At 40.3% G+C, this 16,474-nt stretch overlaps 1 protein-coding gene across 2 annotated transcripts in view; it reads left to right on the top strand.

Moving 5' to 3' along the window:
- zgc:123010 (uncharacterized protein LOC641500 homolog) overlaps positions 1–16,474 on the top strand; it is a 76,073-nt gene that overhangs the window by 39,247 nt on the left and 20,352 nt on the right. For both annotated transcript variants that reach the window (XM_039774579.1, XM_039774570.1), the window contains exons 11-13: positions 4,952–5,042; positions 5,611–5,647; positions 9,233–9,310. In XM_039774579.1, coding sequence (XP_039630513.1) covers positions 4,952–5,042; positions 5,611–5,647; positions 9,233–9,310 — 206 coding nt within the window. The remainder of the gene's footprint in view (positions 1–4,951; positions 5,043–5,610; positions 5,648–9,232; positions 9,311–16,474) is intronic.

Raw genomic sequence — 16,474 nt, 5'->3', positions numbered from 1 at the left:
TAGCCCATTTGATAGCCAATGCCTTTCTTTCCTCTACCACATACCTGGTTTTCCGATTGAGTAGCTTCTGGCTCAGGAACATGATGCGGTGTTCAACACCATTGACACTTTGGCTCAGTACAACACTAACACTTGTGTCTAAAGTGTCGGCTTCTAAGATAAAAAGAGAAGAAAAGTAATGAGATATCAATACCAGTGCTGATGTAAGGGCCTATTTTAAGTCCCTGAATATGGTGTCTATTTAGGTGCCCTTTTCTTTGTAACATCAGTCAAGGCCACAGCTCTCTCAGAAAAATGAGGAACAAACCAGCAGTAGTGACCCGTTAATCCTAAGAAAGATTTTGAGGACTTGTTTTTTGGAAAGGGTCAGTTCATGATGGCATCAATTTTTGGCACATTGTGGGCAAATTGTATCCTTGCCCAACAACTAGCCTAAATATTTTGCTTCGGTCCATCTAAAGAAACATTTTTTTCAGATTGATGCATAGGCCAGCTTTGTTTAGTTTCAGGAGCTCTGTGCGAACCTGCAGAACATGTTTTTCCCAGGTGACTGACTAGATGACAGTGTCAACCAGATTGGTGACACTGTAGGTATTGTGGGGCCGAAGCACACTATTTGCCAGATGTTGTAAAGTCGCAAGAGCCCCATACAATCCATATGGGAGAACAGGATATTGCCAATGGCTGCTCTACTGCCCGCTAACTTCAAGGGTGACACCGTGTGGGGACGCTTGAGACAGCGATTCACCATCTATAATAAGGCCCAGAGGTTTACCCAGGGTGGGTTTATGTCTTTCCACTTTTAATGTGTGACCAGTCTCACCCCAATATCACTGGACGAGGTGGGCTGCACAAAACAGCCACCCTAAATTTTCCAAGTTATCCTATTTTCAATGGTATGTTATGATACAAGAGGCAGACCTGTACCATAGAGTTTCCATGTGAATACAGGTCAGAGTGGTTACTCCAGACTGGCATTGTCATGGAAGCATGTAACAATATGTTACTGCCAGAATCAATAATTATGGTGATCTTATGCCCATTTACTACAACTACCTTGGTGAATGAAATTGAAAGAGGGTTGACCATAAAACAGTACATTTTTCCTTGCGCCCAACTGCAGTCCCATCGGCTCATGAAAGTGGGGGCAGTATAGGATGGTGTGGCCCAACTCCCTGCACTTGCAACAGCAGGGAGGGGTAAGGTTCTTCTTCTATGGTCTGACTGCCAGTTTTGTATGACGTTGGATAGGCTCAGGAATGGCAATGCGCTCTATCTGGGCTTTTTGGCAATCAGCAGGTTTTTCTGTACACCCGGGTTGTGAGGCTGTGCAAAGTTGCTTAAGGGTTGTGATTAGATCATCGATGATTTCAATTCATTACCTACGAACTGTCTAGGCAAGAAAACCAGAGAGGGCATTCATCAGGTAGTTACTGGCCACCTTTTCAGTTATTTTTTATTTATTTTTTTTTATTCTTTAAGGACTGCTGTCCTATGGTTTCAACCAGCACCCAACTCTGCCCCATAATTCATAGGCTTAGGAACAGATTGGCCTCTCGGGGTCAGACCTCCACTCAACGTGCCCTCCCTAGCTGGTCCGGGCTGGTACTGTATCTCAACAACAACTCAGCATTTAGTTAATTGTACTGTATGGCAGCTTGCTTGTCAATAGCATAATAGGCCCACTGCACTGGTCCCTTCAAGAACAGTGCCAGTATGTCTGCCCACTCTGCACTCTCCCAGTGATGACTGAAATTCAAATACTAGGCAAAAATTCTCAATATTTTTCAAAGATTTTCAAAATAACATCACAAACATCCTGAGAATTCAGCCAGATGACATTCACAGTTGGGTATCTTGATACCAAATTGTTGGCTTTCTGGGTGTTGCAAAGCTAGCCAACTACTCGGACGGTTAGCAAAGCAAACATTAGGAGATCACTGCCTTTATTTCATACATACAATGCAACATTCATGGCATTTTAGTCAATTCTGTCTAATGACAGCATTGTATGTATGAAATAAAGGCAGCGAATGTTAAAAAATATTATCCTCTAGGTGGAATAAGCAACTGATCACCCCTCTATTCGGTTCTATCTAGCCTTCATGCCATTGCCTCTTCTTTAAACTTTATTTAATGACTTGATTGTTGCTAATATGACTAAAAATTACATTAATTAAACCATATACATTACTTTTTTTCCCTGAAACTCTAAAGATCAAGGTGAAATGTGTAATTATGAATTTCTTTCTGGGAGCAAATGTCATATATTGTATTTTTCATTTATGTTCAGTGATTCATCTTTGCTTTTTTGCCATTCTTTTCAAAAGATTCACACCTAAGAATCCATCACAAAGTTCAGTTTTATTAAACTAGAGTTTTGCATTAGCCATCCTGGTGACCTTCCAAAGCATACATAATTTCCAAGTAATATGACAAACGGTTTTGAACAAAACTTGCCAAATTACAATAATGTATCTATGAGTTTTATTTAGTTCCATGTCAATTTCCTTTTTTGGCTGTAGAATGTTTAGTAACACAAAACAAATGCTCAGTCATGTAGCTAGTCAATTATGAACAAGGTCATTTTTTGTGCCACTCTCTTCCTGTCTCTCTCTCTCAATTCTAAGGAAAAATTGGAAAATATTAAAATCTAAAAAGGCTTTACCTGGTTAGTAAATGATTTATTCAAAGACAAAATTATAGAAACAACTAATGAAAAGTATGTCATATAAAGCTATCTATATTAAGAAAAAATAAAACAACACCTTACTTGTGGATTCGCTTACTGTTAACGTCAGTGTCAGGATGGTAAGTCCTCATATGTCTCCCTCATTGTACATGTACTGTCATCACCCTATTTTGAGGGATTTGCTTGTATGTTTGCAAGTATGCTTTTTTTTCATTATACTTGAAATAATGATGTGACCATTTTTTCTATGTGAAGTAGCAAGTGCCAGTGACTTGTCTTGATCCATTAATTCATCCATCCTTTAATTTGCTTATCAAAGGTAGGGCCATGGGGAAGATGGAGCCTGTCCCAGCAAGCACAGGGAGAAAGGCAGGTTGACTGTTCATCACTGGGTGAACAATCCCACACAAACCATTTTTACAACATCAGTTTACCTAACGTGCATGTCATTGGACTGGGGGAGAAAAATCTGAGCACTTGAAGGAAACTCCCCCAGACACAGGAAGAATATGTAAACTTGAAACAGGAAGCATTAACTCTGGTTTCCTAGTTGCAAGGCAGCAGTGTTACCACTGTAAAGCACCAACTGTCCAAAGTGGTCAGAAGTGGCTATATGTTTGTGTTATATTGGCAGTCAAAACACCCATTCTGTTTTGGAACTAAATTTCTGTAATAACTACAGTTATGGGGATAATTGTTTGATTCATAAAAAAGTAGTGTATTTCAAACCAAAGGAAAATTAAACAATGTAGTAGAGTCAGTCATTTTTTACATTACATTTTAGCCTAATTACTTTGCAGAATTAATTTGTTACCACCATTGTCCTTGGCTACATTTTAATCATGTTACTTTCTAAGTGATTTATTTGTTTTCAGATTAAAATTTCTGCTTTTATTTGTTATCAGTCTTCTCTCTGCCTAGTGAAGCTTGTGCCTTCTGCGAAGTCACTGTGTCATTTATGTGATTGATATCTGACAAGTATAGTTTGTTATAACTGTTTTGATTAGAATTAAGAGAAATTAATTTTGGCATTATGGTGTAATTGTTGTTTCTATAAATTCAGCTCTTTCATTAGAATATAACATTAGAAAGCAGGATTGATCATTTACTTTTGGAAGTACACAAATGCTATGTGCCAAAGCATCACCTGGTTTTTTAAGACAGAATAGAGGTGAGATGGAATGTTGTATAATAAAATTGTTTGTTAATTTGTAAGCATAGATAGATGGAACTTTTTGTCCCCAAATTTGCAGTGCTCTTTGGTTTGCATGTTAAGTGTATAGGAAAATAATTCGGAAAGTTTGAGTTTACATATCGTTTACATTTACATTCTATAGCTTTAATAGTCTTGCTGAATTTCTATGTATCTTATTCTATGTGCCTGTGTTTACCCTACCAATGACCATTCATCCAGTGATCAATAAGTAGGCGTTGTAGCATCCAGTCATAAAGCAAATTTAATTAATTTATCAAATCGCTCTAAATCTTGAAGAGGATTATACTGCGTCCAAGATGTCTATCGTGTGTGTTTGTTTGTTTGATTCATGCAGTGATGCTCCTGTTCTTATTCTGACAATCTTTATGTGGAATGGCTGTCAAAATTACCCTATTTTTTTTTTTCTGCACACAATGGTCATCTTGGAATTGGCGTGAAGGCTTGGGTCTAGGGCTGATTGTAGTCCTGTGCCCAATTTTATGTTGTTTTATGTAAATGTTAAATTGTATGATCTCAATTTCTTTTTTCTACAAATGCAGCATTTTTATTTACCTTATTTGTTCTGTTTCTAATCCTCCTATATTCAGGGCACGGAGTTGTCCAACTTTTACATTATATTTTTTCTTTATTGTGATTCATTTAAATTTTCATTTATCAAAGCACTGAGGAGGATACAAGAAAGAGTTTTTTTTTTGTTATTTTAGTTAATCAATAAAAAGGTGCTTCCTTCATGCCATTTTATCCATGGAATGTGAATTATCATATTGTTTGTTTCATTTTTCCATAATTCTTGTTTTGATTGATAATCAATTCTGGTGTAGAATCATTCAATATTATCATTTAACATACTGGTTATTTCTGTAATATAGACTATAGCTAAAGGGTCACAATGAAATGTTATAGTTTAGAAGTTTGTTATTCAAATAGGATTATTTAAATAAAAAGTTAACATAAGTGACAGAACATCTGCAACTTCACTGCACATACTCGGCAGCAGACAAGCTAGACTTGCCTACATTTATTATTCTTTTTCTGTCTTTTAGGAGATGGGCTTCTCTCATGAGCACAGTGTCTTATTGTTGGAAAAGTTTGACACAGTTCAGGAGGTTGTGAACTCTGAGTTTCCAGCGAAAGGTATTTATTTATTTATTTATGTTTAATAATGTATGTGAGGTGAGCTTCTTCAAGTAGTTTTTTATATTGTCTAAGGCCTGTACTAACATTTCCTTAAATGATTGAAGTACAGTATGTACATTTGTATATCAAATGTTTACTGGGGTTCTTGTTGGAATTTTAAGAGCATTATTTAAGCTATAGTACAAATATAACTCATGAAGCGCAGAAAAAATATATCTAAAGTTTGTGCACAGCATTAAAACCTAATTTAATTAGCAGGTAAATATTGTAGTATAAAATGAAAACTTACTGGTAAAGCTACAGTATAGTAAAATGTATTTACCATTAGGATGAAAAGACATACAACAGTTTCAGGTTTTAGAGAGTTTTATTTAATGTTTAGTAGTTCTTTCTAAACTATCAGAAAAGTCAAGGTCAGATATATTGTCATGTGTACATAGTTAATGATAGTACAATTATGTACTATGTACAGTATGGATATGCACATATACACACACAACACACACTGTTTGTGTTGCAGTTGGTGACAATGTCAAAATTTCACTTTTTTGAATGATCTCTACAGGGCTGGAAGATTTGGAATCCCTACTACAGAAAACTAGGTGGGTACCAATACATTTTTATAATAGTCCACTTCCCTTTAAACTCAAACAATTTAACCATTAAACATTTACATCAAAATGTAAATTATTGATAGAAATTTGTAAATCTCTTGCTTTTGTTCAATCTGGAATTCCAGAATAATCTAGTTTTAAGATACTTTTATTTTTACTGTTTGTTTAGTTTTTAATTTTAGTTTTATCATTTTCTAGTTTTTCTTTTTTTCAGATTTTCATCCTAATTTTAGTTTTTCATCAAGTAACTTTTAGCTTTTGCCATATTTTATTAATGGGGATGCCCCAATTAGGTTTTTTTTAAGGATAATACTGATCACTTTCTGATCATTTTACTTTTATTGGCTGATTCCAATACAAATTCTGTTTTGTTTTTTTTTTGTTTTTCTTTATCCCTTTAAAAAACTTTTTACACTAATCTTCTACATAACCAGACAAACCAAAGCCTTTTGTCCTAAGTTTATTTTTATAATTAAACTGTAGACCATAGATGTTAACTGTTCATTTTTTTTAAACAAAATTATAATTCTGTAGCCTTATTGTTCAGTGACCATAAAATAGTTAAATAAGCAAAGTTTCCTTAAAGTACATACTTTACCTAATGCAATATGTACAAAAATATTTATCCATAACAAATATGGCATAAAAGAACATAAAATGATTCTCATAATTACACAATGTCATATTGTTAAGTTTTCTGTTATGTACCTATGTGAGACAAGCCTTAATTTAAAAAGTAGTATTCACCATTTCTCTAACAAAAAAAAAAACAAATTATATATTTTCACATAATCAGTTAATCGATACTGGCAGTTAAACACTGCTTAAATGTGAATATACATGCACTTATAGGTTTTAATCATTTAAATCTTTTTGTTACGTTTTTTTTTTCCTTCGGTGTATCAGCAAGACATTCAGAATTCTTGAGGTGTATTTATAAAATATGGATTACCATTTAAATGATGTAGTACTTGTTTCTTACCAAATCTTACGCGGTATGACACCCAGCAACAAATACTAAAAACGGTAGAAATCTTTAAAAAAAAATATATATATTGTTTATTAAGGCAGCAATTTCAAATTCATTTCTATCTTTTTTCCAATTAGAAGTGTAAGCTGCTGCATTTTAAACAAGATCACTGTACAAATTCAAGCAGTGTCCTTTTTAATTTAAAGGACGAAATAAAAAGGTCTAAATTCTTTAAAGTAGCTTTTCTTGCTGTTTGTCTAATTGCACAGGATGGCTTCTCAGATTTTTATTTTTCAGTTTATCACTTCACTTTTTTTTAACATAAATTATCGTAAGGTTGATATTTCAATCACTTCTTGCTCACTGATGAATAAAGATTCCACTTGCTGCTTTGTTTACACTGCAGGAAGTTTGCATCAAAAGACAAAAAGATTCTGGCTCAACTACCACAATGCCTTGCATAAAGGAGCTCTAAAACTAAATTACAGTAAAGTAGAAAAGCAGCCTGAAAATATGAGTTTTTGTTATCGGTCTTTTTGCTGATTTTTTTTTCTTGTGAAAGTCATCCGATTTAGATTGGCGACTGATCAATTGGAGCATCCCTATTTATTACTTTTGTGTTTCACATCAAAAGTCCACATTGGCACTGTTTGGAAAGTCTAAAAGCACAGTTTTCTATATAGTGAAATTGTTTATCATACAACTTACAATTTGAGCGACTGTGACCGAGCACAGTTTTTTCATGATGTGACATCTTTAATGTTTTTTATATATTCCAAAAAATGCAAGAATCAAATATATTTCATGCTTTGTTGTTACTTTTCAGTACTTTTTTAGCAATTCCAAAAGTGCTGCATCCCTCTGAAAGACTTTTTACAATTTTTGACTTTTCAGAGTCAGTTAAATCTCTTTTTGGCCCATTTTGCCTGAGGAAAACTAGCTGCCTAATAATTCTGCACACCTTGATATAGGGTGTTGATCTCCTTAGGCCACACCCTCCCTCATTACACAAATACACATCACCTGACGTGCTTAAATCCAATAAGCATTCAAGTTAATACAGCTTGGAGTTGGAATATACACATAAAAAATGATGATATGGTCAAAATACTCACTTGCCTAATAATTGTGCACACAGTGTATATCAGCACATGCTATTGTGGCTTAGAGTGGCCGAAACCTGCACTTATGCCAAACTACTGTTACTTTAAAAATATAAAGTAAAAATGTATTTAAGTGAAGGTAAATGGTTTCAGATCAAAATGTGAATGTATAGTGCTTATAAAAGTTAACGTTTTTTTTTTTTTTTGTTTAGTTTTATTCTCTCGTTCGCGTTCACGCTCCCCCCAATCTGACACTTTTTCAAATTAAGACCTGCTATAGCAGAAGTGAACTCAGATGAGGCTCAGGGTTATACATCGGAGAAAGAGAACGGAAGCCCTCCCCGCAAGAAATGTCCAGTCACACGTAAGAACAATGTAGCTGCACCAGGTGTAAAGCCGAAAGATGGCACCGTTTGGATGCAGAAACAGGTCGGGTGTCATCCTGCCAGTCAGTCTGACCCACAGCTGTCCTTCAACAAAACAGCACGGTAGTCCAGTGATTGGGTTTATTTACTGTTAAGTAAGGCTACACCAATACTGAATGAATACTCTATACTGATAATGAGTACTCTTATTAGAAAGAAAACACTGATGCTACTTTTTCAAAAACAGTTAATTGTACAACTTTTTTTTTATATGAAGCCATAGTGAATTAAACATTTTTTTTTTTAAAGAATGAGTAAACTTGTATGAGTTAATGTTATTTAGTAAAATGAATGCTAACTCTTTTACTCTTTCATTTTTCAATATTTTTGCAAACAAAAAGGTACAAGGCCTTTGGAATTATAATTAAAAATATACAACTGCAACCTAATTGTAGTTCATAGTAACTGAAATTAACATTTTAGCTTAACCAAGCGTGCAAATGTAAGAAGCAGATTCTTTTTAAAAGCATAGTAGAAGTTCACCTACCAGTGTTCCTTGTGGTTTTTTGTTTATTATCAATTACTTTTCACATTGTATCAAAGAAATGTTCACAGTCCACACCGATATACACAGTGCTGACAGAAACTTTCGTTATAAAGTAGTCAGGAATGTGAATCAGAATACCTGTATATTGCTTACCCAGTATTAGACCGCACTATCTGATCTCAGGATGTTATGTTTAGGTAGGTATAATCAGATATCTGCACTTCAAGTTGAAGTTTGTCATGTTTAAATGAATGAGTGAAATTTTTTCATGTCCTCTCAAAATAATCACAGTAATACTAACAAAGGACATACACAAACATTTCTACTCTACAGAGTCCCGATCACTGCCTGTCTGTATGGATTTTTCTCTGTTTTCCCCTGATTTGTGTTAAGTTAATTGGCAATTCTAAATTGGTTCAGTGCAAGCAAGAGTCCTTCACAGTGGACTAGTGCTCCACTCAATGCCTATACAGACACTGGTTAATTTTGACCCCAACTGAATAAGTGAGTTAAAAATGTCTGATGCATAAAAGGTTAATTTGTACAATTTTTTAATAGATTAATTGGATGTTTTCCTTATTTTCTCAGTACTGCTTGTGCTTCACTCTGGGTGGGTAACGTTACAGCAGAAGTGAAGGAGAAGCAACTTCTAGACTTGTTTAAGAGGTAAAAATGTTACCTACTTATGCCAGATCTGTTTTTCACTAGTACTGAATGCATATTTCTACTTTGGGTTACCTGGTTGTTTGTTGTTTAATTGTCCTTTCTATGGGTATAAAATATATCTATAACAATGTAGCTATGTTGACAGTGGCATAGTTTTTTTTTATAACATGAACAAAAATATAAATAAGCATGCAAGCTTAAGTCATAATTTTCCAGGAATCTAAAATGAATAAAAGTAGACCATGGCGTTAAATCAAAACAAAACAAAAAATCTAAACTTTTCATGTTTCATTCCAAAAATCAGTTTTAGTTTGTTTTAATTTTCTATGGACTTTGGTATAGAATTTTGTTTATTTAAATTGATGAATTTTCCTATGCTTCATTAATATATTTGTTATATGCTCATGATGAGCAATCATCTTTGAGTGATGCTGTTTTGCCCTGGCATCTTTTGTGAGATAATTCAAATTTGTTAACACATGTTACAACAGCAGAAGAAGTTGCTACAATATAGTGTCATTTTCCAGACTGAGACATACAGTGGTGTGAAAAACTATTTGCCCCCTTCCTGATTTCTTATTCTTTTTCATGTTTGTCACACAAAATGTTTCTGATCATCAAACACATTTAACCATTAGTCAAATATAACACAAGTAAACACAAAATGCAGTTTTTAAATGATGGTTTTTATTATTTAGGGAGAAAAAAAAATCCAAACCTACATTGCCCTGTGTGAAAAAGTAATTGCCCCCTGAACCTAATAACTGGTTGGGCCACCCTTAGCAGCAATAACTGCAATCAAGCGTTTGCAATAACTTGCAATGAGTCTTTTACAGCGCTCTGGAGGAATTTTGGCCCACTCATCTTTGTAGAATTGTTGTAATTCAGCTTTATTTGAGGGTTTTCTAGCATGAACCGCCTTTTTAAGGTCATGCCATAGCATCTCAATTGGATTCAAGTCAGGACTTTGACTAGGCCACTCCAAAGTCTTAATTTTGTTTTTCTTCAGCCATTCAGAGGTAGATTTGCTGGTGTGTTTTGGGTCATTGTCCTGTTGCAGCACCCAAGATCGCTTCAGCTTGAGTTGTCGAACAGATGGCCGGACATTCTCCTTCAGGATTTTTTGGTAGACAGTAGAATTCATGGTTCCATCTATCACAGCAAGCCTTCCAGGTCCTGAAGCAGCAAAACAACCCCAGACCATCACACTACCACCACCATATTTTACTGTTGGTATGGTGTTCTTTTTCAGAAATGCTGTGTTCCTTTTACGCCAGATGTAACGGGGCATTTGCCTTCCAAAAAGTTCAACTTTTGTCTCATCAGTCCACAAGGTATTTTCCCAAAAGTCTTGGCAATCATTGAGATGTTTCTTAGCAAAATTGAGACGAGCCCTAATGTTCTTTTCGCTTAACAGTGGTTTGCGTCTTGGAAATCTGCCATGCAGGCCGTTTTTGCCCAGTCGCTTTCTTATGGTGGAGTCGTGAACACTGACCTTAGAGGCAAGTGAGGCCTGCAGTTCTTTAGACATTGTCCTGGGGTCTTTTGTGACCTCTTGGACGAGTCGTCTCTGCGCTCTTGGGGTAATTTTGGTCGGCCGGCCACTCCTGGGAAGGTTCACCACTGTTCCATGTTTTTGCCATTTGTGGATAATGGCTCTCACTGTGGTTCGCTGGAGTTCCAAAGCTTTAGAAATTGCTTTATAACCTTTACCAGACTGATAGATCTCAATTACTTCTTTTCTCATTTGTTCCTGAATTTCTTTGGATCTTGGCATGATGTCTAGCTTTTGAGGTGCTTTTGGTCTACTTCTCAGTGTCAGGCAGCTCCTATTTAAGTGATTTCTTGATTGAAACAGGTGTGGCAGTAATCAGGCCTGAAGGGTGCTAAGGAAATTGAACTCAGGTGTGATACACCACAGTTAGGTTATTTTTTAACAAGGGGGGGGGGGCGCATTTACTTTTTCACACAGGGCCATGTAGGTTTGGATTTTTTTTTCTCCCTAACTAATAAAAACCATCATTTAAAAACTGCATTTTGTGTTTACTTGTGTTATATTTGACTAATGGTTAAATGATCAGAAACATTTTGTGTGACAAACATGCAAAAGAATAAGAAATCAGGAAGGGGGCAAATAGTTTTTCACACCACTGTATATTTAGCTGAGAGCCTAGATTTTTCTTAAAAAAAAAAAAAAAATGTACGTGTGTGGTAATCAAGGGTTGCTTATAAGGTTATTATAGTTTTGCCTTTATATTAGTTTTTATTTCTGATCTTACATGGAAATTCAATTTCGTTTTAGTCTTCCTTCGTGTATTTTTAGTTATTTTACAAAAACATTTCTATTATATATATTAGTTTTAGTAATTATGATATGGTTAAAGAGCTACTATGGAGTTAAGCTTTGTGTTATAATCAGACAGAACTGTACGCTTAATGGGTTTGGATATAATATCCGTTTAATGTTAGTGGAAGCTTACTTCACTACATGGCTTATTATCTGGTTTTGTTTTTGTCTGTTAAAAACAAGCAAATCAAAACCAGATACTGAATATGAACAATCTTAATCCAATTTTTTAATTATTGAAATATTTTTTGTCATTTGTACTGAACAAATGTATGCTGACTGTTGGCACGTTTCGTCATTTTCTTTTCTTGCAAAGAATGGGCCAAATTGTGATGAAATTTGGGTGAATTTTAAGGTTTAACGAGTCTTTACTCTAAATTTCTACAGCACACAGCATATCCTGCTCCAAGACAATGTGCTTACAATTAATGCCAATATTGTATTAAACAATCTTTTATACTGGGCTTTGCTATTTTCTACCAGCCATATTGATCTCTGATTCCATCACAGGCATATACAATTTATAGACAGATTGCAACAATACTGCAATATGTTTGACATGGCTGATGTTAAGAACTGTAAAAAATAAACACAGAACACAGCGTAAAGAGTTGGGGTTTCCGGCCCCGTATAGTGTAAACAAAAACCAAGGTCAAGGTTACAAACAAAAATATTGTTCATGCACGCGACGTCTTCACATGCGCCGGCGGCCATTTTTATATAGGAGGAGCCGGAAGTGGAGGAATGCTGGGAAGGAGGCGTGAGTGAAGACGGGATTCGTGACGTCAGGGAAGATGGCGGAGAAAGGGCGGAAGTGGACGTGGTGCGGTCAGGTTATGATGGCGGAGCGTCTTTTTTCCTGAAAGAGAGAGCAGAAAGGTTAATACCCCGCCATTCCCTACCGACAAACGTCCTTCGAAGCGATTTCGGGTCCGCCCGCGGCCTCCTACTCACGCATGCGTGACACGACCCCCCCTCAGCCCAAGACCGTCCGGTCGGGCGGACCTAACCGAGAGGTCGTGGACGTGAGAGAGGGCACCGGCGTTGGCCTGAAGGCCGCCACGGCGATAAGTAACCGTGAACTTATAGGGCTGCAAGTCCAGGAACCACCTGGTGACCCGCGGATTCAACTCTTTGTGGAGGTACATCCACTGAAGCGCAGCGTGATCAGTCACCAGAGTGAATTCGCGACCCAATAGGTAATACCGCAAATAAGTCACGGCCCACTTAATAGCCAGGGCTTCCCTCTCCACTGCCGCGTACCTGGTCTCTCGGTCCAACAATTTCCGGCTTAGGTACATCACAGGGTGCTCGACACCATCAACGCTTTGGCTGAACACGGCGCCCAGGCCTGTGTCCGAAGCGTCGGTCTGGAGGATAAAGGGTAGCCCAAAAGCAGGGGTCTGCAATACAGGTGTCGATGTAAGGGCCTGTTTCAGGTCACTGAATGTGTGTTCTGCTTTGTCATTCCATACCACATGCAGGGGAGCGCCCTTCTTCGTCAAGCTAGTCAAGGGTGCTGCCCTTTCGGAGAAACGGGCACGAACGGCGGTAGTACCCGCTAGCCCCAAGAAAGCTTGCACCTGTCTCTTGGTATTCGGACGGGGCCATTCCAGGATGTCTTTGACTTTGGAACATTGGGGTCTCACCTGTCCTCATCCCACAAGGTAGCCTAAATAGTTGGCCTCCTTCAAGCCAAAAAAACACGGGGGTTAATGCGGAGGCCGGCTTTAGCCAGTGTTGCGAGGACAGCAGAGAGCTGCAATAGATGCTCCTCCCAGGTGCCAGAATAGATGACGACGTCATCCAGGTAGGCGGCACTATAGGACTGGTGGGGCTTCAGCACTCTATCCACCAGACGTTGAAAGGTCGCAGGGGCCCCGTGCAGCCCAAATGGGAGGACCTTGTATTGCCAATGTCCGCTAGGGATGCTAAAGGCATTTTTTTTTTTTTGCAGATCCTGTTAAGGGAATTTGCCAATACCCTTTTGTCATATCAAGAGTAGTCAGATATCGAGCCGCACCCAGCCGCTCGAGGAGGTCGTCAATGCGGGGCATTGGGTAGGTAATCGAACTTGGAGACCTGGTTTAGACGTCTAAAGTCATTACAGAATCTCCAGGATCCGTCCGGCTTAGGAACGAGGACAATCGGACTGGACCAGGGACTGTGACTTTCCTCGATAATGTCCGAGTCCAGCATCCACTGTACCTCCAGTTCCACCTCGGCGCGTTTTGCCTCCGGGAGTCTGTAGGGCCTCTCCCGGACGACTACTCCGGGTTCCGTGACTATATCGTGGGCAATCAGCGAGGTCCGGCCTGGCGACTTGCTCACCACTTCGGGGATGGCGTAGATGGCCTGGGTAATCTCCCGCCGTTGTACGGGCGTTAGCTTGTCGCCAAGGTTAAGGGCAGCCGTGCTAGCGAATAGGGAGAGGGATCATTGTGTTTCGGGAGTCTCCTCCCTGTCCTTCCATGGCTTTAACAAATTAACGTGATAGATCCTCTCGCTCGGTCGACGATTAGGTTGCTTGACTAAATAGTCGACGAGCCCCTTTCTCTCCTTAACCTCGTATGGCCCCAGCCATTGAGCTAGTAGCTTGGAGTGGGAGGTGGGAACGAGTACCATCACTCGATCCCCCGGGTGGAACTCCCGGAGGACAGAGTTGCGGTTGTAACACCGGGCCTGCGCTGCCTGCACATGAGTCACGTGGTCTTTGAGGAGTGGTCTGATTTTGGTGAGCCTGTCGCGCAGTTGCGCTACATATTCCAATATATTAGAGGATTGAAGGGCCTCAGCCTCCCAGCCTTCTTTTAGAATGTCCAAAAGTCCCCGGGGTTGTCGCCCATATAATAATTCAAAAGGGGAGAAGCCCGTAGAGACCTGGGGCACCTCCCGGTAGGCAAAGAGCACGAGCGGGAGGAGTTGGTCCCAATTCCTGCCGTCAGCGCTGACTACCTTGCGAAGCATCTGTTTAAGCGTCTGGTTAAAACGTTCTACCAGACCGCCTGTTTGGGGTGGTAGACAGACGTCTTCAGGTGCTTTATTCTCAGTAATCTGGCAACCTCCCTGAACGTATCTGAAGTGAAGGGAGTACCCTGGTCCGTGAGGACTTCTTTAGGGATACCCACTCGTGAGAAGAGGTTGACTAGTTCCCGTGCGATGTTTTTGGTGGTAGCGGAGCGCAGGGGAACCGCCTCTGGGTACCGGGTTGCATAATCAACCATGACCAATATATACTTATGGCCACGGTTGGAGGGCTCCAGGGGTCCTACTAAGTCGACCCCTATCCGGTCAAAGGGTACATCTATCAGGGGTATCGGGACGAGAGGAGCACGGTCCCTCCTAGGAATCTGGTGAATCTGGCAGTCCGGACAGGATTGACAGAAGCGCCGGACCTCCTCGTTGATCCCGGGCCAGTAAAAGCGGAGCTTGATTCTCTCCAATGTTTTCTCGGCCCCAAGATGGGCGCCTAAGAGGTGTGCGTGAGCTAGCTCGCATACCTCCTGCCGGAAGGTACGCGGAACTAGCAGCAGCTTCCGCACCTCGCCCTCGTGAGTTGCCACCCGATACAACAGATCATTCTCCAAGACAAAGAAGGGGCCGCGTGGCATGGAACCATCCGCTTTTGAGCTGCCTGGCAGAACAATCGCATTCCTGGCAAACTGCAGGGAATCGTCATTCCATTGTTCTCTTAAACGAGAGGCGTGGAGCGAAATTGGTGGTCCAAGCCGCTCAGGGGATCTAATGAAAGGTTGGGGGGATGTGCTCCTTGGCTCGCCCCTTCGCCGGTGGGAGGTCCCGGTTCAGAGCCCGTTGCCTGAGAAACCTCCCCCCTTGTGCCTGCGCCATTGTGGCTTGCCTCAGTGCATGGTGTGGAGACCGCGGGAAGGGTGCCTTGTCCCTCCATAACCAGACCCAGTGAGGCCCCAGGAGCGGTGCCTGCCTTACCGCTTTTTCTTTGTGACCAGTCTTGTCCCAGGATCACTGGAAAGGGGGGTTCGGGCAACACCGCGACCAACAGTTTGGACAATTCCCCCCTCCAGGAAAGAGAGCATGCTGCGGAACGGTAAGCCTTGGTCTCTCCGTGTACACAAGTGACTCGTACATGTTTGCTTAGCCACTGTCGCGGTAAGACATAACGGCGAGCGACAATAGTTATGTTGCTGCCGGAGCCGCAGCCACCGGCCCGTTTTGCCCCAGAAGTCGAAGGCCTGTGCTCGGGCCGGCTTCTCGGGGTCAAACTGCCAGCTCCGCCATTCACTCGCCTGCTGGCTCGGCGTAATGCCGTGAGCGTGCCACGATCTCCGCTTCAGGAGCTTATAGTCCGCGGCCTCCTCCTCAGGGAGGTCATAATAGGCTCGCTGCGCGGGCCCCTTTAGGTAGGGCGCTAGAAGGGACGCCCACTCGTTCCGGGTGGCCGTCCTCTCGAAGATCCCCAAGTAGGACTCAATGTCGTCCGCCTCCGTCATCGGGACAAGGGACGGAGGTTTTGGACGAGGCGGGTCGGCCCTTACCCTCTCGGCATCCGCGAGTTTCGCCTTCGCGGCCTCCAGTTCCCGGGTAGTAGTAGCCTGTGCTTGCTGCAGGGACTGGATCTGGGCGTTCATGCCCTGCAGCACGGTGTTGAGGTTCTGCTTTTCAGTCATTTTCTTTCTTCTTCGGTGCAGTTATCCTGCCGGCTACGCCACTGTAAAAAATAAACACAGAACACAGCGTAAAGAGTTGGGGTTTCCGGCCCCGTATAGTGTAAACAAAAACCAAGGTCAAGGTTACAAACAAAAATATTGTTCATGCACGCAACGTCTTCACATGCGCCG

This window comes from Polypterus senegalus, chromosome 1 (assembly GCF_016835505.1).
Source record: "Polypterus senegalus isolate Bchr_013 chromosome 1, ASM1683550v1, whole genome shotgun sequence".
In the NCBI taxonomy this organism is placed as follows: Eukaryota; Metazoa; Chordata; class Cladistia; order Polypteriformes; family Polypteridae; genus Polypterus; species Polypterus senegalus.
The sequence above is the reverse complement of the archived record's forward strand: the minus strand, read 5'-3'. Positions and strand labels throughout refer to the sequence as shown.